Source organism: Dermacentor andersoni, chromosome 5, assembly GCF_023375885.2.
Source record: "Dermacentor andersoni chromosome 5, qqDerAnde1_hic_scaffold, whole genome shotgun sequence".
NCBI lineage: Eukaryota > Metazoa > Arthropoda > Arachnida > Ixodida > Ixodidae > Dermacentor > Dermacentor andersoni.
The window spans coordinates 156,250,942-156,273,633 of NC_092818.1; the positions used below are offsets into that span (position 1 = coordinate 156,250,942).

The 22,692-nt window shown below is 43.2% G+C and overlaps 1 protein-coding gene across 1 annotated transcript in view; it reads right to left on the reverse strand.

The window, feature by feature from the left end:
* Positions 1-22,692, reverse strand: part of Cog8 (conserved oligomeric Golgi complex subunit 8) — a 46,713-nt gene that overhangs the window by 5,643 nt on the left and 18,378 nt on the right. Inside the window, exons 9-12 of the mRNA XM_050178960.3 lie at positions 16,347-16,546; positions 12,927-13,014; positions 6,720-6,901; positions 2,517-2,685 (exon numbers count right to left, since the gene is read on the reverse strand). Coding sequence (XP_050034917.2) covers positions 2,517-2,685; positions 6,720-6,901; positions 12,927-13,014; positions 16,347-16,546 — 639 coding nt within the window. The remainder of the gene's footprint in view (positions 1-2,516; positions 2,686-6,719; positions 6,902-12,926; positions 13,015-16,346; positions 16,547-22,692) is intronic.

The window sequence follows — 22,692 nt, forward strand, 5'->3', positions numbered from 1 at the left end:
GATCATCATTAGCTAGACTTGGCACACGACATATCACTGCGACAAGTTTAGGGTGCGATCATTACACGGGAAAGGAAAAAAATCTAATTGCGACGACAAAAATCAGGGGTGCGATCATTACGTGAGTGCGATCATTATGTGAGTAAATATGGTAGGTGCATTAGAACACAGCACACACGACGGCATCAGCTTTCAAGTCGGCTAGCCCTCAAACCCACCACAGATTGCCTACGTGACAGGACGTGTTGGCCCTGCCATGCGCTGACGCCAACACCAACGGTGTAATTTCACTTGCAGTGTCCATATAATTGCTATAGCAATAATAAATAGTCCTCACGTCAAGAAAATAAAGTTAAATCACAGTTAATAAAGCATACCTGCCTGCCCTTTAGTGTCAAATGCAAGTACAGAGGTTAGGTCTGTTAACAACATACAAATACATGACCAGCTGTGTCCCCAATAAAAGAGGTTGCTGGGAAGCACACAGTGCTATCTGATGCCTGTGGCTTTTGCCTTCAGGTGTATCATCAGTGCCTGCCAGTAACTCCAGGACCATTCCAGCACACACCCATACCCTGACTTATGTCCTTCACAATGTAGACATGGCCAGAAGACAGGCATATGTATGATCCTCGCAACACATGCTCATCATACCTTCACCGAGAGAGGGTTATAAGCGTATGCCGGCAACAGTAATGCCAGCCATGCCCCTTAATTGTGGGTTTTAAGAGGAAGCTCTAGCTCATGCCCAACTTCGATTCCACTTATTCAAAGACATGTAGAACACAGGAATGCTTTTCTGAGACACCCTCTGGGCCGATTTTAATGAAATTTGTTGCATCTGAGAGTAAAAGCTAAATTCTAGTGCTTGGAATTGTGATTCAAGGCCTGAATTTCTCAAAAGAAATATTTAAAAATTAGCAAGTTTGAACAATTTAGAAGCATGAAGTTTATGAATTCACAGCTTGTGCAGCAAGAACATGCAGTATATGGCACTTCAGTAAATTGCATCTGTTAGATCATCCAAAGCAGACAAATGTGATACATAAATTTATAGCTTACATGAATTTGTTACATTGATTACAAGGGTTTTGCAAAAGTCCTACTCACATACAGTCAACTCTCGTTACAACGGACTCTGATAATCTGATAAAAAACATCCGTTTTATCCGAAGTCCGTAATACTCGAAATGCCTCACTTCTGAAACTTTCGTCGTGATGTCTAACAACCTTACTGCACAGAGTACATGACGAACATCCAAAGTAAAAAACAAACAAAAAAGTCGCAGCTTCCCCCGGAAGGCGAAGCATCGATTGCAATAGCAAATTAAGCAAGATAAGTGAGGCGGCAGCTGTGACGGAATTGACCTTCGTGCTGTCTCTTGCTTCAACGCGAACTAAATGTTGAAAGCACAGTGCCTACGAAGCTACCGGCATTGGGAGCACTTCGTGCAAATTGCACTTCGCCTTGAAGATGAGGCCGGCACAGGCGCGCACTTTGTTCACATCGCAGATCGCTTTCAAGATACAGCGCCCGTGCGGGCAAGCACTTTTTATTTATTTATTTATTTATTAGTATTACCCTCAGGGCCAGAGGCATTACAGAGGGGAGTGGAACATAAAAAAAAAGACACTATACAGGTTTTTCTTCTGCTAATACAATGTTAGCTGAAACGTGAAGCAACAAAAATTCAAGCAATTGACCGATAACAAATATAATTACATAGTTGGTTAGTTACATTGCAATACATTAGTGTTTAAAACATTATGAAACTGGGAATATTGAACAGTGGACGTGACTGCTCCAGGAAGGTGGTTTCAAGATACGGCGGCTGCACTGTAAGCAGCAGCCACCGCTGTAGCACCTCCCTCTCTCTCACTTCTCCCCACACCAAGCTAGTGCCGAAAGAAGAATGCGTGTTTCCGCCCCGCCTTCCTCTCTCGTGCGCGTGATATTGAGCCACGATCGTCGGCTCATCCTCGTAAGTAAATTGTCAGGCCGTGTCCACACGGCAAAAGTATGTTTTATATGGCCGTTTTTGAAAAAAATTGCCGCTAATTTTGTCCACTGTAGCCAATAGCACATTGGAGCGCGGTCCGTTAAAGGCGAACTTCATTGCATTAATAAAATCGGTAAAACAAACTAAGGCTGAAATATGGTTCATTATATCCGAAAGTCTGTTGTACGCAGGTCCATTGTAACGAGCGTAGACTGTATTAGCGGTGTAGTGGAAAGCCATGTATAATACATCAAATTTGTACGCTTTAGATGTACTATTGGATGAAATTTACAGACTTATGATAACATTTTTCGTTGCTGAGTTACAGAGTTGTAAACTTTACACTTTCGTTGTCTAAAGATTTGCAAGCTTCAACAATTCTTATTAAAAACTTGACAGCCTAAATAAAAAAAAAGTCAGTTTTGCCTAAAAGCCATCGATTGCGATGGCAAATTGTTAGACAGCTATAAAAAGCAACACACTGGAACATAATACATAATAAAGGACACAACTGACCAGCTTGGCAATATAGGTAGGTGGTACTCCCAACAGCTTGCCAATCTCAGCAGCAGGGAACAGCAGAGAGAGACAAGTATTCAGAAATGGCACCAACTCATTGGCAAATGACCCACAGAAGCGGGACAGTGTCTCTGTTTCCTTCTCCGTCAATGTAGGTTCTTCTGCGCTGCATTCAGAAAAAAAAAAAAAAGAAACGCATTGTTACTACCACACATTTCACCCGTCAGGGATTGCAGCGTGGAAAAATTTAATAAATTAAAGTAATGGCAGCACCTTCTTGTTTTCATTTTTGTGAAAGAACCAGTGGCACAGCTCAAACTTATCAGAAAGAAATTAAATTGTGTTTCCTTCCTTTCTCCTAAATATTTATCCATGAAAGTTGGCCTGTTTGTTTTCACTAAATCTAGTTAATGTACAAGCTTGCATAGGTTAAGAAGGATAACAACAACATGCTAGGTGACCTGTCCTTTTATTATGACAACTTTAAAATAAAATCTATTACTTTGTGCTTCTTTCTGTCCATTTGAATTTTGCACGACTGCAATACATGGTCCAAAATTTTCTTCATTGTTCTATGATGTTGTTCACTGTGTAGTTTGACAAGACTTTCGATTGCTGACAGAAACCCTGTACAACAATGGCCTTCAATTTTTTTTTAACAACGCAGACAAGTAAGTACTTGAAGGGATTTACTGAATGAACTGGACCAAAGTGTGACCTTGTGAAATATGACTGGAAACAAAGCAATAGTAAGCACAAAGTCTCCTTTTAAACTGGTTAGAACAAAAACAAAGGTCCCTGTACAAGACTCCTGAGCAGTGAACTACTACAACTCTGACTGGACAAATATAAGCTGGATTTATTGCTACCTTTACAGAAAAGAAAGCAATTTTTAGTTATTAAATTATTAAACAAGTGAAATCTGAATATATATATTTGGAATTTCCTTATTTAAATCTGGGGGTGCAGATGCATTATACATGGTCTACAATAACATATAAAGTTTGGTACAGCACAACACAGCCACACGACAACAGTGACCCAGATCTTGGTTTCAGCTCGGTTAAAGTTTGATAATGCCAGTCAACAGTCGACAATCGCTTTACACAGCCGCACAGTCATTGCTCGTGCTCCGTCATTTTAGTACAATTTCAAAATTTTAGCGCCACTTCTGTCAAACTCTAGAAAATAATTACCGTATTTACTCGATTCTAAGCACCCCCTTTTTTTCATGATCGCGATGCCCAAAGTGAGGGGGGGTGCTTAGATTAAAAAAATCTAGAATGACCCTTCCTCCCCCTTTTCGCTGCAACATCACGACGAGACGGGTGCGAGAAATAAAATTTTATTTTGCAGACATCCAAAAGAAAAATCGGTGCAGACCGTGAGCCCACCGCTTGTGTCGGATGCTTAGTCACTATCACTGCCACTCACAAGTCAGCGCGGCTCTGCAGTCCGGCTGTGCGGCAAGATTGCGCCGCGGACGCCGTTCCACCTCGGGACTCCGACAGCTCCGGCTCGATGACAGAGCGAGCAAGCGTGCTTGGCGGTCTTGGCTACGGGCTCTTCGTAACAAATAGGGGGGTGCTTGGATTCACATGCAAACTTTTTTTCCACATTTTTTTGCGAAAGTAGAGGGGGGTGCTTAGAATCGGGGGGTGCTTAGAATCGCGAAAATATGGTAATTGAACGTGTCTAATCGATGGAGTCAATTAAATTACAGGTGGACATTGACGATGATTTATCATATTGCCAGATACTTTATATCGGTTAATCGTTCATCGATATTAGCCCCTCCTCCCCCCCACCTATAGTATCCCATTAATTTCAAGTGCAGAGCAATCTTGCATTTCACTCTTCTAAACATTTTGGCACCATGGTCATAGCATAAACCCATGACCACACACTCAGTACTGGGATGGTGTGGCTGTTCAACCACCATAATATACAGCTAGAGCAGCATTCAATAAAGCAGTGTGATACAATCAAGCCTATTTACAATTACGATGCACAATTACATGAATTCAATGCGCATCTCCTTTTTGAGAAATATGGGTCTGAAACTTGCCTGCACGTTGCAATCAGATACAAAACCAAAACTGCATTCACGGTGTTGGCAACAGCCTGCCATCAGAGTCGCCAGACGCAGTGTCATCGCCATCGGAAAATGGTGACAAAGCATGTTTTCTGAAGGTTGCTTTAGGTTCATTTTGTGCTCGACTGCGATCTGGAGTGGCACTTTTGGTCTATGAGTTACGGAGATACTATCACTTTTGCGAGATATCGTGCAACTCGGCACTGGATGCATCGGTGTATGCAGCCACCAGCGGCACTGTGCCAAGCTCACTATCTGCACAGAGTCCCAGGAACACTGTTGACCAGATACTTCGAGAAGTTCGATATATAAGATCTTGCAAAAGTGATAGCATTATCTCTAAATGCAATTGCTCAAGGATACCGCCTTGTGTGCTTTGCATCTGGGCCAACGAAGCACAAGAGGTGACGATCACACACCGCTTTCATTATGGAAGCATACTTTAAAAAAAGTTTCTTTTCTGTGAAGGTAAATTCTACATATTTGTCTTTTTTCTCTTTTTTATTTTTTTTTCTTTGTTGTGATCGCAAATGTGGGGGGCATGATATATTTTTCTTTATACATCAGGGGAATTTTATTATCAAGTGCAATTTTATTTCCTTGCCTTTAAATTGAAAAAATTGGGTGCACGTTAGATTTGGGGATGTGTTACGATTGCGTAAATGCTATAAATACAGAAGGGAAAATTCAAATTTTCACCCAAGAGCAAATACCTGCGCCAAACATAAAACTGTTTGACGAGATTAAATATTTAATGGGAAAGCTCCTCCACAGATGATGACATGTCAGGTCTGAAGTCTAACATAAGTAACTGTTGTTTGAAAAGCAAACTCGATGCTTCGTGTCATGTTGCTCACAGGTATAGACCAGGGGTTCTCAAACTTTCTGGCTTTAGGGAACCCCACCAGCTTTGCCATAGTGCTATGAAACTCTCCCCCTCTTTCCACCCATGTGCTCACACACAGGCACACTATATGGGCTCATTAAAGCATAGAACAAAACTAGGGGGGGGTTGCCCTACGCTCGATATTGTGAGCAATGAAGTGCCGGCATGTCTCAGGAAAGAGATGCAGCGCCTCCTCTGGATCCACCTAACCAAAATAGCACTGCCATTATGTCTGCGTGTGCCATGTGACCTCCATTAGTTATGGTTTCGTATGGCATCCTTAGTGCTCGAAGGCCACGAGGGACTCTTGAAGGCCACGAGGGAATCACAATAACACATGAAAGGGCTTTTTTTTTTCCCTGCACTATTTGATACACCATAGCGCAGTGCATGCCGACCATACGGCTACCGCTGTAGGTCCTATGTGCCACAAACAGTGCCATCAAGCAAATGAAGTGTTGGATGCGCAAAAGTTTATTTTACTTTTGTCAAATGTCGCAAGTCACTTGCACTACCGAATAGTCTCCGATGTAATGATCACAATGCTATGCCTAAATGTTCATGTTGCCTGGCATGCAGCAGTGCCCCTCTCGCACATATTAATGATTTGTCGTGTGTTTGCAGAACTGACGTAGCACACTAGCAAACCAGCTTGTATGAAAATTGCACTGCGCTGACACCAACGCATCTGAAACACAAATAATCTGTAAATGTACTTCGCGTGTCCGTTTTAATATGCCATCTAAGTGGCCAGTGTCTATATCTATCAACAAAGTGAGTCAACCAGACAAACAATGCTAAATTCAGAAGGATTGCTCCTCATGCAGTAATTAAAAGTGAATTTCTGCTCATGTGTTGCAAACTACACTTGTGAGCTCAAATTAAAAGTGCCCAGTGCAGACACCATGGGCCCGCAAGTTGCGCAGTCGTGAGTTATGCGTGCTGCTGTCACGTGGGTCTCTCACTACTCACAGGCTACAGACTAGCGAAGTGTGGATGTGGCATGTGATGGCTCTGTTATATCCAAAATGCAATGCACGATTTCATCTCTAGATTAAGAAATTGTGAAAGTGAATGAGGAAAAAGGTATGGGGTCAGATTTGCTCTGACCGCTAGTGGAATGCCAGGATTCCGTGGAACTCAGAGAACCCCTGGTGTAGACAACCTGAAATACAGGAGAACGCTATAACTGAGTAGACAAAAGCCAGCACTTTCTCACGTGTGATAGTCAACAATAATGTTGACGACGGCTCTCAAAGAGGCATCCAACACAACTGTCATCTCTCGTGCCAGTGACAGGCAGGCACAGAGTCGGAGCTCGTTGAAGGCTCCAAGCACTGCATTGCAATACTGAGACAGTGGCTCAAACTCAAGCAGTGAGAAAGGTGGCTGCACGTTTTCCTGCGTTTGGGAAAAGAGAAAAAAGAAAGACCATAAGACAACAAAATATGCAGAGAGCATGATATGAGCACAAAAATTCCATTTCGTCATCTAAGACAATCGGTGGAAACCATCTTACAATTTATCATCACTACCAGCCTATTTTATTACAATAGCAATTACTATATGGGCATTACTGCGGTGGCTGCATATGGCGTGGCTGAGTGCAGCCATGCAGGCCCCATCTTGTAAGCGATCTATGGTGGATACAGAGTCTAGGAGTGCTGAGGGCTCATAGCTTCGTGCGTACTGTGTTCTTGCCGCTTAGTTTGCACTGAAGCGAGAGGCAGCACGAAGGGCAATTTGCTCGCTGCTGCTGCCGCTCTTTGTCATGGCAGCGTTTTGACAGCGAGTGCCCGCACTCATTGAATGAGATGTGCTCATGTTTGGCTGTGCGCGCCAGACACCATGCTTGTTAATTTAGTTAGTAAGTGAATGTTTATAAGTTTATACAGCTGATAAAACTACCATCCTTACTTTGTATAGCTGTCTCATAATTTGTTATCACAATCAATGCTTTGCCTTTTGGGCAAAACTGCGACATTCTTATGCCTAATTGAGAATGAAAGCTTTTCCCAGCTACCTCAATTACAACGGTCTTGTGCCAGTTGACCCAACCCTATGACCTTGAAATCTTCTAATACAGTTAAACCTCGATATAATAAAGTCACTAAAATCAGAAATTTGCTTGGTTATATGTATTGAAATTTCGTTATATTGAAATTCAACCCTGTACGCAAATAAGTGTAGCCACTAATGAATTTTTTTTTTCCCCAAAGAGGCCGCAAGATCTTTCATATATCAGGCAACTCTAAAAAGCAAATTTGAATGAAAAAGAAGTTCATTTTGTTGAATATGAGCGTTGGCGACTAAACATATGATTTATGCCCTCTCAATGAAATCTTCACATCGGCGGTAACAAATAAAGCCAGCCACGCTTTCGTGTATACTCTGGCCCTGCAATTGATAGTCTCGCTCGCAGTGGGACGGTGCCATCATGAAAAGCACTGGCTGCAGGGAGCAAATGCTTCGTCTGCCTCACTCTTCAACTCATCTGCAAAACTCAAGACTATGCAACCTCCAGTACTATATGCGTGGGAAGACAGTGCACACAATTCTGCGCCATCTCAGCAAGCCCACTCTTAGCCCACGCAGCCGACTGACTACCTCAAAGCAGTGCGCCCTGGTTGCACTGCGTATGTGCTCAGACGTGCTTACATCCATGTGCGGCCATGGCCACGCTAGAAAAGGAAAAATGCACCAACCTACCCATCCCACCTCCCCTCGCGTGTGCTAGATTTCATTACCGCGAAAAGGGCACCCCCTCCTTATTGCTCGTGCAGGATGACTGTGCTCGTCTAGCCACCATCCTTTTCAGCTCACCCTCACATGCTTTCACTCGTACCTAAAGCATACAGGGCAAGTGGCGTGATAAGATCTTACTGTTTTTGGGTCTTTATACGAAACACGACGCTGCTCCACTTCGGCGGCCCCTCTTGAGCACGCGGTGCACAATTTTAGAGGTGCGTTCACAAGCAGCCCCCTGTAATTCATCTGTGTCCCCGGAAGTTTCTATTTATGGTCTAGGCATTCCTTCATGGTGGCAGTGAAAGTTTGTTACAGTGTAATCGTGTATAAATACATTTCATTATACAGTGAAACCTCGTTAAACCGTAGTTCGCCAGAGCTCGGAAAAGGTATGTACTAGACAGTAACTGCTTAACCGAAATAGTATGAGATCGCCCACTTACCTGTCAAAAACTGAACTCAGAGAGAGTGCAACGAAAGGGCAAAACATGTCGTATTTATTCACTTCGTGCAACAAAAGCAAATTATTTTCGTTTGATGCTGGGGTGGCCTAGTAGCGACGACAGTGACCTCAAACTTACTGAAACTGTGAGCCAGCTTTTCAGGCAGCCCCCTCTTCTCGGCCAATGCCTCTATTTTTTAGATGCCCGTGAGGTTGTGCACAGCCAAACAATGGGAGCTCGCGGGATGCTGCGCTTGGCACGCTTGCTGCAGTCAGGCGCTACCGGCTGACACTGTCACCGGCCCGTCGTCTGCTCTGGCTGTACAGACTGCTGTTGTGATAATGCTCACGCTACCATTTTTTTGAATATGTAAACTGCAAACTATTTTCGTACCTCGCAAGCAGGCATATTTTATGACCTACAATAATGTGGCTCATTTGCTGGCTCACTTTCTTTTTTTCAAGAAAGGCATTCTAATGTGCTTTCTCTCAAGCAATACCACTTAACTCTTAAGAATGCTTCTGTGTGGAGGCATTGCTTTCCTGTTTTCTCGGAGCGCGAGCGAGCCGATCTAACTGCGCATTGTGGGAGGCAAACAAAATAAGTGAGTTGTGATTAAAATCTGGAAGTTAATTTCGCACAATTCATTCCAGCACTACAATAATGAGTCCAGAGAAAAATGCAGCCAGTAATTAGAACGGCCTAAGGAATGCCACCTCAAAGAGATCCCCCCCCCCCTCTTTTTCCCTTTGGTTAACACCGGTGACAGTGGGGCCAGAGCACATCCCCTCCTCCTGTAACTGACACCTATGTTTTGACGTTTCTCAGCTTCATTAATGACAAAAGACTCGAATACACACTTAAAGGGAGGACTGTGTATATTTTCTGCACAGTTCACCAAACATTAAAAGTGGCAAAAACAACACTTGACTAGCACCTGCTACAATTGTATTTGTACAAAACTTATGACGCGTCCTTAGAAACATTAGAAATTCCAGAAGACTGGCATCACGAAAAAATTATTCCCATACACAAGTCAGGCTCTAAGCTCGAATTTAACAACTATCGACCCACCTCATTGACAAGTACGTGTTGTAGATTATTCGAACGTATAATATTCAAAGCTGTTATAACTCCATCTGGAAACTACCAGTCTCCTTCTCGCTCCACAACATGGCTTCCGATGAGGTCTCTCAACCACAACACAACCTGCAGAGATAACCCATGACTTCTTTGATGCAATTAACAAAGGGGGTCAAGATTGATGCAGTCTTCCTTGACTTCTCGAAAGCTTTTGACTTAGTTCCGCATCATGACTTAATAACAAAGCTTGTGGCTTTCAAAATCGGCAGTCAAGTCATATCACGAATCTCCTGCTTCTTACAACACCGAAAACAGCGCGTTGTCATTATCAACAGTGTTTCAGAATACTTAGACGTGTACTCGGGAGTACCCCAAGGCTCGGTTTTAGCACCTGTTTCGTTCCTTCTTTACATCAACAATACACAATTTTGCATTCAATCCCCCATACAAATACATCTTTTTGCGGATGACTGTGTAGCGTATACAAGTGTAAACAATCGCGATGATCAAATTAGACTTCAAAATTCCCTAATAAACATAGAAGTATGGAGCTGGAAATGGGGTATGAAGCTGAACGCCAATAAAACAAATGTTTTAAAGTCACCAATAAAAAATAACCCTATAACTTCACATACAAATTGGATGGAACTGAAATCGCCATGCACGATGAGGTCAAATATTTAGGAGCCACACTGAGAAGTAATCTGAACTAGAAACCACACAATACTTCATTGTGAGCGAACTCTTAGAAAACTGTCCTTCCTTAAAAGACGACTGCATATAAACCGTCATCAGTTAAACTGAATGCCTACAAGACAGTGGTAAGACTGGTATTAGAATATGCAGACATAATACCGGACCCATTTCAAAAATACTTAACTGACCAAATAGAAAATATCCAAGAATTAACAGCACGCTTCATCTACTCGGACTACTCGTGATACAGTAAAGACAGCAAATCTTCAACCAATAAGAAACCGCAGAATAATTTCTAAACTTAAATTTATATACCTTCTCTACAATGGGCATTACAAAATTCCTCGTTCTCGCTACTTACAAGACCCCTTTAACCACTCGACCAGAACCAACCACTGTAAACCACCAATCATCTAATAAACTCCCATAAATATTTATTTCCCTAAGCCATACTTTATTGGAACAAATTATCGAGCATTGTAGTGAATTGCACGACACTCGATTCATTTGTAACATAGAGGGCATTTTCTGACATTTAATAGTTTGCATTCCCGACTAACTGAGTGTTTTTTTCTCTCGTTTCTTTGTTGTATTAATACTACTGTACTTCTATAGCGTTTACGTATCTACAGTGATTGCGTTTGTTTTTATTAATTTTTATGCTTTGTACTGTTTTTATACTCAGTGAGGCACCCATTCCTGCTTGGGTCCGGAGAGGGTCTGCAATATCTTAAACAGTTTCAGAACTTTATGTGAAATTGGTTTCTTCGCGTACATTTTCATCACAGAGTTCTTGTCTGTGAAATTCCTGGCACAACTGCTTAGGAGTGGCTTGATAAACTTGCGGCACAAGAGCACCAGGAACTGTTCCCAGTGAGCTTCGTCGTCATTTTTGTATTTCAAGACTGGGATGTCCATCAGTACACCAACAGCATGCTCCATATTTGTTTCCAATGGCCTATCAATTGCTTTCTCGTAGTGGAGAACAATATTCACTAATTTTTTTAGGCTTATCAGAAATGAGAAAATTTCATTTGTAGGATACTTCAGTCTTCCCCTGTCCTGATAAGCAATGAGTTGATCCACAGGTGCATTTCCTTCTCGCTTCTCAACAATTTCAATGTAGCTTTGGCAGTTCAGCTTCTCAGTCATGACGTGGACTATGTACCCTCCAATCAAGGCTATGCTTGAGGACAACTAAGGGGCAATGATGAATCAGGGCTATGATGAAAACTGTTCGTCAGAAACACTGTTCATCAGAAACAACAAGCTCGACAACTAGATGCTTCTCGTACACAGCAACCACTGCAAAACAAAGAGCGCGAAGCCTTGGCTTAGCGAACGACGTTGCTAAACATGTACTCGGATGGTCAGAATGGCTACAAGCATGGTGTCAGCTGGCAGCATCAGAGGCAGCGAAATCAAGCGAATGGGAGAGAGTGACAGGAGAGGGCTTGAGAGGTCAGCTGTAGCCTTTGTGATGGGCATCTCACGAGATTACACTGTACTGAGATTTCAACTACATGGTGTTCTATGGACAAAAAGTCATAAAAAGTTAAATGGTACTTCGGTACCCTGAGAATTCCGCTATATTGAAGTTCGTTATATTGAAGTTTAACTGTATCATCACACTGTGTAATCCTCTGCCATCCTCGGCTCTCCTTTCTCTATTTTAGCGCCCGTTTATGAGACCAACCATTACTAGCCCTGCACATTACACATGCTCAATCTCAATTAGAATATCAGCCACGCCCGCTTGCTTTCTAGTTCTCACTTCTATATCTTCATGTCTCACTTTAAAGCTATGTAACACATTCTGTTGTCTACTCACTGGTGGTCTTTAGTTTCTTCTCAACTTTCTTTGCTATCCTCTAAGTTAAACTATGCCTCTCAAAGAGGTTAATGAGCATAGCTGTGAGTACAGCTCACCATGTACGTACTAACAGAACTACCCTGTTTTCCTGAACATAATTTCCATTCCACTCTGTGCCTGTTGTGCAACAATCCTTTACAGGCACTGTGGGAGTTCTTCTGCAACCCCAGTGTGTGCACCGCACCTGATAATTATGTATGGGATTAGTTATAAAATTTTCAAGTACAAAATTATATATAGGACTGCATATCATCTTGATTATTGTCTCATCCAGTTATGACAGTGTTTTATGTTCAAACTACAGAAAGAACGGTCCCTGCCAAATGTTTATCAGGTTCTAAGAGCTGCAGGAATGACTAGAGCAGTACAAAAAATTCTTGCACGTCAAAATTTGTCACGCTCATCGCTATCTAAGAGCCATAGCACGCATAACAACAATGTGAAGACAGCAATAACAACTTTAATTTGCGACTAAAGTGATTTTATACGAAAACTACTTTACAAATGCGCTGACTAACGACAGTAATACCTGCACACTGTCCTAGCAGATCAATGTGATGAAGCTGAGCTTTTGTGAACTGACCTGCATCGTGAGGGTGGACATGAGCATGGCTGCTGGTGCCATTGACGGCAGGGTTGTCAACGTGAAGGAGTGCATCATCTCCCGAAACCTGGTGTAGAAAAACCACACAGACAACTGAGGCTGAGGACACCAAAACTGGTATTTTACTTGCAATTATTTCACATCTTAAGGCTTTTGTATATAAGGTCAAAGTTAAGTTCCCTGTCAACATGTTCAAATTTTAAAGAACGTTGTCCTTGCAGGTTTTGACCTGAGAAACATGATTCTAAAATCAGCTTTAAAAAACAAAGTCATCTGCTTTCAAGGAATTAGGTTGTTCTCAACCTGTGGTGGCCGTTTCCTACTAAGTGTGCAACATTAACTTTGAACATTAGCTATAACCGTTCAATTGCTCAATACATTTCCTTTTCATAAATGAAAAAAAAAAAAGTATAATCTTGTCAATTTTCGTCCTCATTTTTTTATTTTACGAAAACAATTCGGACTATAAAATTTGCAAGAACTAAACACTGCATACGTATCTTGTTGTTATTGTATTTACTTGCATAATGCACGTGCTCTTATTCATGCTTATTAAGGTTACCTTTCTACCAAACATTTCGGAACTCTGAATATAGGAACAGTCACTCAAGATAACAAAAGTTAACAAGTCAAGTCAAGTAAAAAAAATGTAATACGCACCCACGTTGCTTTGATGGACACAAAGATAAAACAGACCAAACAGAAAATGAATAGAATGCTTCTTGTTAATGAAAGAAATACGTGACTGGCTGGCATACCAAACAGAACACTACCACAATCTACCACAGTAAATTGGCAGCATTTTATGTCAGAAAGAAGCTTCAGAAATTTTCAGTTGACTGGTCATCTTTCACAAAAAATTATTTTCAGTTTCACAGTAGTGAAGCACATGTTTCTAGTTAAGGGGTTATCATAAGCAAACAGATTTCCTATTTTGGCAGTTATTATTACACACTAACTTTGTTGTCTGGCAGTTTGCTGTGTGCACAGAAATTTGCGTTTTTGTGGCTATTGTGCCCATGAACATCCAAGAGTCACAAAGCCTGAGACCTCATGATACCCACAAAATATAATGCATAAGACTCGTTTAGTCGTGGGTGGCAAATCTATATATTCATTATGTATTCACGGCATAGCATTGCCCAATGTCAATTCATCTATACTTCTCTGAAAAGACTGTGTGGCGACCTCAGCAGAAATGTGCATTAAGCTGTTACTGATAAAAGCAGTTGCCTCGTGTTCTAAATTTTGGACATGACAATATAGTAAAACCTTGCTAGTTCAACCATCGTTAATTAAAAAAAATCTAATAATTCGTACTCGTCCTTTGGTCCCGGCAGGTGTACGCATTACTTAATGGAATCAATCTCTTGCCAATTCGGATGTATCCGGCCTCATACCGGTTAATTCGGACAACTCTCGGAGCTCAGCAAGCACGGAACACTGCATATGTACGACACAAAAGCAGTGCTAGCCTCCAACCGCACCGAAGTGGAGGAGTCTGCATCACCATAGTCATCGGCAGAAATCGCACATGAACGGTAGGAATGCTTGAACGCTTCATGCCTATTTGTGCCTTTATAACCATCATACCTAATAATCTTTATAACCTTATTGTTTATAATCTTTACTAGCTTTATTCCTTATAACCATTAACCGCTGTGCATGACAACATATTGGCTCTGCCTTCATAAATGCATTACTGCCAACCACGACTGTGTCGACAGTGACCACGGCTTTGCCTGCAACAAACAGCAGGTAGTTTTGTTTTGACTCGGTGCGAAGGCTGCACGCAATGTTACAACTAGTCAGGAGCTGTTGAGGATGAAGAGTGCTGGCTACATCACGATGGATGGACGACTTGTTTGCGACCAGTTCACTGGTGAATAAACAATTGGGATGTGCATGCGAGTGAAAAACACATCTTGGATGAAGGTGCGTGCCACAGCTGTGCTGGGAAGAAAGTCGCGAAGCGAAGCCTTCGGCACTGTGAATGCTAATGATGAGAATTGTAGCTTCTGCACTGCTTTCGAGTAAAATGCGAACTGGGTTTGCTGATTCACTTAGTAAATTTAAGCATGTTGACGTAGTAAGCATTTGTTTATTGTTTTCGTGACGCCATCGATAATTCAACATTAGGCTAATTAGGACATTTTTTTCCGTCTTGTGAATTCAGAATGAACAAGGTTTTACTGCAACATGGTTATCAGGCATGTACTACCAGTAGGTGCACCAACACCGAGTGGAACTATACAAAAAATGCATTACAACTACTACATTTACACAATTCTAACATGCCCTCAATTGTAAAGCATACTCAATCCTGCCAGAATTAAATATGCTATACTTGTAACATACACCCAGATTTTCAAAATTCAAAAATTGAAATACCCATGATTGTTCCTTAACCAAATTTTTGCGGTAAGAGAGGGAGATAGCAATTCGTTCTCGCTTGGAAAAACAACTTTAAAACTCTCGAGGTCACCGGTAGAGCAATTTGGACACTACCAGCTATAGGGGGTGTCCAATGATGACAAACTTCCGGCACCCCAGTGTGGCAAAGCATGGCCTCCAAGACTGGATGATGGGATTTGAGAATGGGGGATGGAATTTGAACTCCACTTACTGCAGCTTCACTTTTGTATTCAATTGTAGCACGCATGTCTTATGTCAGCGAATATTTCCAGAAAAAGCCACAGTTTCGCCTGGAAGGCGAAGCATCAATTGCGATAACACATTAGCAGACAGCGATATGAAGCAAGGATAGTAGTTTTATCAGCCGTATGAACTTGTAAACATTCGCTTACTAAGTCAGCAAGGATGGTGTCACGCACGCTCAAGCAAACATGAACACATCTCCCTCGATGAGTACGGACACTTGCTGTCAAAACGCAGGAGTGAGGAAGAGCAGCAGCAGTGGCGAGTGAACACCTTCATGCTGCCTCTGGCTTCAACACGAACTAAGTGGTGAGAACATAGCACACACGAAGCTATGAGCCCTCAGCATGCCTAGACTCTGCATTTATAGCAGATTGCTTTCAAGATAGGGCCTGCACGACCGGCTCTACTCACGGCATACAGCTTTCAAAATGGGGCAGGCGTTGCCATGCTCAGCCATGTCACACACAGCCGCCGCTGGAGTAGAATCCCCCCCCCTCCCCCCAGTGCCTTGCGCGCGGTGGAAGACAGTGTGCATGCTTCTTCCCTGCCTTACTTGCAGCCACGGTGCTATTGCACTTTGACATTATACGGAACATCACGGCGACGGTGCTGATGCACCTGAAGTGTCCATATACTTACTATCACAATAAAGAATGTGTGCGCTAGAACCAAGCAAATACGGCACATCCTGCATGGCTGTCGTTTTAGTGAGAATTGCTGCAGTAACTGTCTACACACCTCTCAGTTGCTTGACTGATGGAAGAACGGAAGCGGGTGGCAGCGGCCTGCTGGAACTTGCGTGCTAGCAGCGGCCTGAAGTCAGCGCCCACACGACTGAAGGAGAGCCCAAAGTACATGCACTGTGACAGTACCGAGTCTAATCGGCCTGACAGCTCTGAAGACAGGTCGCGCTCCACAATGTCGAGGAACCGGCTCACCTGGAAGCAATTGCCGATAAATAATTTGGTTGATTGATTAATTGATTCATCAAATGAATGAACAAAAATAAGGTTTAAGATCCTAAAGCAACACTTCAAGTACAAGAGCACACAGGCACATTTGCATTTCTTTGCAGGCAAACACAGCTAATATTGCAGTAACCAAGTGTATTTTACTTTGCTGCTGGTGAAAATTTTCAGCAGCAACACAATTACACCACTGCTGAATATTTACACCAGCAGTGAAGTAGAATACACTTGGTTACTAATATTAGTTCTGTGTGCTTGTCTGACTGAGCTCTGTGCCCCAGGTGGCTGCACCATGCAGGGCGTTTATGTTTGCACCTCCGCTCATTCGATAAAATGCCCAATCCGAACGTGTTTACTCATATAGTGGACATGCTAAAATTCTCTATCATCTTGTCACCTCGGACAGGCGCGCTCGCCAGCAGATCAGCTAGTAGCAGTAGCCACCATGACGGCAATGCTAGGCCTATCTGCTTTGACATTCGTTACCAAGCTCCTTGCCATTTAGTGCGGTGTTTTCAAATGAAAGAATTCGTTGCTGTCGGCAATGGTGCTGACTCCGCCTTTTTAATCCTCGCCAATGACTTTGAAGCTCGAAAGCATGACATGCTGCATAATGCCGGTTCCCAGAAGTCATATTCACTTCAATATAGCTGTGTTATGCGGTGAAGCGCAAGCAAAGTATTGTGGTTATAGATGCTTAGACAGCAATAGGCCAGAAAAAACTTAGATGGGAACCATGTCATAGCACCTGCATATTGCATCTCCTTTCTTTTCTTTGCCTACACTGGCTGGCCGTGTTAATTTTACTCTCTTTTTTCATATTCTGCTCTGCCTAAAAAGCAGAGGGTATCTGCAGCTGATGCAGAACCCAAACGAGTTGCTGAAGGCTTTTCCACCTTGCATATTGAATGAATGAATGAATGAATACTTTATTTTTCAACAGACCTAATACAGAGCCTGCTAGAGGGGCAGAGGCTAAAGGCTTAAAATGCCTGACAAAGGCCTCTGACCCTTTACAGTTTGGCAAGCGGTTTTAGGCAAAGATAACGGTCACGCTTTCATCACAAACAAATTAACAAAAAACATGGAAAAACACACAGAATATAACCATTTTACGTTTTTTTATAAGAACAGTATCTATGTCTATGCATGTCTATATTACATACATAATGCATGAAGTACATATACATATTGAACATACACTTCACGTGCATGTTTTTTTTTATTGTGCAACTATATTCATACAACATACGAAGATGTTTGTATACACACATACATATCGCAGCCCTTTGCATATTTACACACACCAAAAGAAATCAAATAGTAAGTGGATAAATAACCACAGTGAACATTATTGCTGAGAGTATTTTTTGATGCAACAAGCCCACAACAAACTATCGTGGCAGAGATGTTGCTTGCAGTACAGTCGCCGACCAATTTTTCGGACTCCAAAAATTCGGACATGCTCGATTATTTGGTCTGCTTCGCGGCACCGCCATTCTCCCCATAGACCATAATGTATAACAACTGCCGTAAGTTCGAACAAATGCAACCTCTCGTCTGATTTTTCGGACACTCCTTGAGCCAACTCGATCGAGCGCACCATGCACCGACTCTGACCAGTGCATGGTTCGACTAGCTGAGCGCCATTTTTGTTTTGAACGGAGCCTCCTTGCTGTCCCACGAAGTGGCGCTACTGCAAATCCCCGCTCATTATCATCATTTCTGCACGGTTCGATAGAGTGGCTCTACAGCAGTTCCGGTTTCAGCTTAGTAAGCCATGTCAAGACAATCCAGCAGCTGATTTGTTTCTTCGCGCACGACGCTGCGAGTAGGCCACGTTTTTCGTTTGTGCAACTGGTGTCGGCGTGAAGGCATGGTGATGTTTGCTTTTGTGTGCTGTGTCGAGGTTGCGGCGATCCAACATGGCATACGGAAACATCGCGTCAAGTGTCTAATGGCGCAGACAGCGCTGGGAAATGCCGGCAAGCGGGTGCCGGGAGGCCTAGGATTTGACGCCTACCGATGTGCTCCCTACTGACGCCGAATATGTTCTGCCAAGACCTGCGCTGTGTTTGCATTGCGATTCCGGACACCGTCTCATTTGAGTTTTACAGCTGCTGACACTGCTGTACTGACATGCGCAGAACTCGACGACGGCGAGATCATTCGGCAGGTTTCTGCTGCACCGCCGGACGATGAGTCGGAAGATGACGTAACATGTGCTACACTGCCGTCGCATGCAGAGCATGTACAAGCAGTGACTGTGCTTTCAGCCACCTATAGTGACCGTACGACCCTCTCTGAGATTCAGGCTTATCTGATTGCATGTAAACGGAACAGCGTGCAACGGCGCATTCATGATTTCTTCAAGCCTACTGCCGAGCCAGAATAAGTGCGTGGAAATCAAGGATTTTTTTTCTTAATCTGCTTTTTGGGACACCTGTTTATTCGGACATTTCCGCAGTCCCTGTGAGGTCCGAATAAACGGTTGGCGACAGTATTTGAATCAGTGGCAAAGATGGTCAAAAATTTCTACGGTCTAGCTGTAATATGACGTCATGCATTTTCCATCATTCCCATTGTTTCCACAGGTGATCAATGGGCTTTTGAATAAATTCTCTGAGGTCTGAGTGCCTGAGGTGCTGCAAGAAGTGGGGTCAGGATTGGTGCGGACTGAATTCTCAACTAAAAAGTGGGCTGGGCATACTGAGAGCAGTTCTCCTACTTGTAAATAAACATAGATCAAAATGTGGGAGTAACATGTAGTCTTCACTTGTAGACGTAGAGTCTTTAACTCTTCAGCTGTGTCTTCTCTGAGTTGAGTCCTGACGCATAGCAAAACCCTGGTCATCCTATATTGTGTGACCTCAGCAAACCACTCCCTCAAGGTCGCCTCCAGTTCCTTCTGTCTTTCAGCATCCCACCAGATTTCCAAATGCCATACCCTCTGCGATAGAAGCTTGGAAGTTGCAGTAACAGCCAAGAGAATGCCAAGAGGACAAAATAACTCTAATGATGTTCTTAGTAAGGTGTGTTCATTTCCATCTTGATTGAAGCTAAAAAGTGCATGGTTGACTGAGTAGAACATTCCAAGTAGTCGTCTTCAGTGTTCCAGTGCATATCCAGGACTGCTGCTGAACTGCTTTTCATTTCTTCTTCTTGTTCTTCTTTCTCAACGATATCAGCATTTGTGGCTATTGTAAATCGTAGAAAACCGTGCAATATTTGAAGCAGATCCTCTATTAGGTTTGTCCCATTTCTCAATCATTCCTTCAGCTTCCTTACATGCAAAGATGGGTTGAACACAACTTGCAGCTTTGCTGTCAGTGAGTCTTCTCGCATAATTTCATGATGTGGGACGTAATATACTCTGTTATCATCACAGCTCCCTTTGGGCACAACTTCAGCTTGTCCCAACTTTAAGCATTGCCTCATTGTGCTGTCATACTTCTCCATTAGCCCATCATGGTGAGCAAGCATTTTGACGAGCTTTTGAAGACGGTTGACAGCTGCATCCCAGTTATCTCCCAAAGGATGTTTCTGGTCATCTTTCCACAGCAGTGACACCGTGTATCTGCCATTAGACTCTTTGATCGTGTCATTGAACTGTACGAGGTTCTTATCAGAGGGACATTCGCTCAGACTATCTTCCAGAAAGACTGCAGAATTTCTGCTGTGGATTCTTCTTCTGCAGCATCCACTCGTAAGACACTGATCATGAGATGAGTGCCACAGTCCAAAAGAGCCTTTTCACACACTGCTCCTTGGATTGTCCAGCCAAATATATCAAGCGCAGCAGGGCCTGGAAAATCTGGACGTCGGATGACTTCACCTTTGATGACTTACCATAGGTAGTCAGAACCTATCAGCACGCCAATCATAAAGTCAAAAAGCACAAAAGTTCGCTTTTATCGGAGAGCGCTACAACAGACTATCGGCTACAGCGGAAAAAATTAGTGGCAATTTTTGTCAAAATCGGGCATACAAAATGGACTTTTGCCGTGTCGACACGGGCTGGCAACTGACTTGCAAGAGTCAGTTGATGATTGCGGCTCAATATCACTTGCGCGAGGGCTGGAGGAAGGTGGGGCACAAGCGCGCCATCTTTCACGCGTGAGGCATGGGGGTGAGGCAAGGGAGAGGGCGGATTCTATTCAGGGGGCTGCTGCTTACGGTGCAGCCGTCGTATATTGAAAGTGATCTGCGATGTGGACAAGGTACATTGCATAGTACGTGTCATAGGTAGTCAGAACCTATCAGCACGCTAATCATAGAGTCTGAGGTATCTTCAAAAACGAAGTTATTGTTTGCCAGTAGCTTGCCTTTTGATTTCAAAGCTTGCACAAATAAACGTGTTGTCCACTGCCGGCATGGCTCCATCATGGCAGACAGCAGGGACGATGACAGCTTCTATGCTGAAAACGTCTTTTATGTACCGATTTCGAAGCGCCACTTCTACTAATTTGTGCTTTTTCGCTACTGATGGGCAAGTACTTCCGAAGGTATTTAGCACCAGTGGTGTCTCTCTAACCATCTTCAGTTTGAACTTCAGGGCCACATGTTATTGTATTAAAGACCTTTGGCTACCTCTATCCAGGATGCCAAGGATGTATCTGCTTTTGTTGTTGTTTACGACCTGTGTGAAGAATGTCTGAAGATACAGTCTGTGCTCGTTACCATAGATCCGCGTACAACAGACTTTCAGATATAACGGACCATATTTTAACTTTAGTTTGCTCTATCTATTTTATTAATGCCACGAAGTTCGCTTTTAACGGACAGCGCTACAACAGTCTATCGGCTACAGTGGATGAAATCAGTGGCAATTTTTGTCAAAATCGGGCATATAAAATGGACTTTTGCCGTGTCGACACAGGCTGGCAACTGACTTGCAAGAGTTAGCGGACGATTGCAGCTTAATATCACGCGTGCAAGGCACTCGCATGGTCGCTGTATCGTGAAAGCGATCTGCGATGTGGACAAAGTGCATGCTTGCGATGGCCTCATTTTCAAAGCCATCTACGACATGGACAAAGTGGACCAAATGCCGGTAGCTTCGTATGCGCTGTGCTTTCGACGTTTAGTCAGTTAGTTCGCGTTGAAGCAAGAGACAGCACGAAGGTCAATTCGCTCGCTGTTGCTGCCGCGCTTCCTCACTCCGACGTTTTGATAGCGACTTTTCGCGGTCATAGAGCGAGATGTGTTCGTGTTTACCTGCGTGCACGTCACACTGTGCTTGTTAATTTAGTTAGCAAGCGTTTACAACCTTATACAGCTGATAACACTACTATCCATACTTCGCATAGCTGTCTACTAATTTGTTATCACAATCAATGCTCCGCCTTTCGAGCGAAACTGCTCTTTTTTTTTTTTTACTTTGGACTTTTGTCCCTCACTCTTCGCAATAATGTTGTTACACATCACAACAAAAGTTTCGGAAGTGAGGTGTTTTCAGATAGTATGGACTTCGCATGAAACGGACATTTTTTGTCCCATTATCAGGGTCCATTGTAATATTGAATGTACACCACGCTGGCCGTAGCGCGTTGGTTGGTGGGTGATGCGTCTTCCCAAGAGGAAAGAGTGGTAGAAGAAATACACCATGCTGCTTTCTGATCGTTTTGTTGTCGCTGTAGTTGCCACTGTCCTCATACTTGATGCATGTCTTCTGCGACAAGAACAGCAGGTGAGCTTGACCCGGCAATCTTTCGCTTGATGACCTCTTGACGTGTAGTGGAAGCATTGGTAGTGTTTTGTTAGCTGCTCTTTTTTGACAGCAAGCAGCATATCTGCGTTGCAGCTGCGCATCCCATGCTGATGAGTGCGGCAGAAGAAACATTCCAATCTTACAGCAGATGCAGCGTGCAAAACAGATGCCTTAGGGTTACCACTAAGTTGCCTGTTCTTACGCTCGTCTATGGCGGATCGCTGAAATGGTGATGCAAATTGCTCTCAGCTTTCCAGTTCCACTTACGTAAACTGTAGCAGGTTGCTCAGTTCAACATCTGACGTAACTACCGGTGAAACTGACACAGAGGCTAGTGCAGAGAAACTGTCAGATGACCTCAAAGCACGGCTTCAACTTTTCTCATATAAAACTGAGAATGACGTTG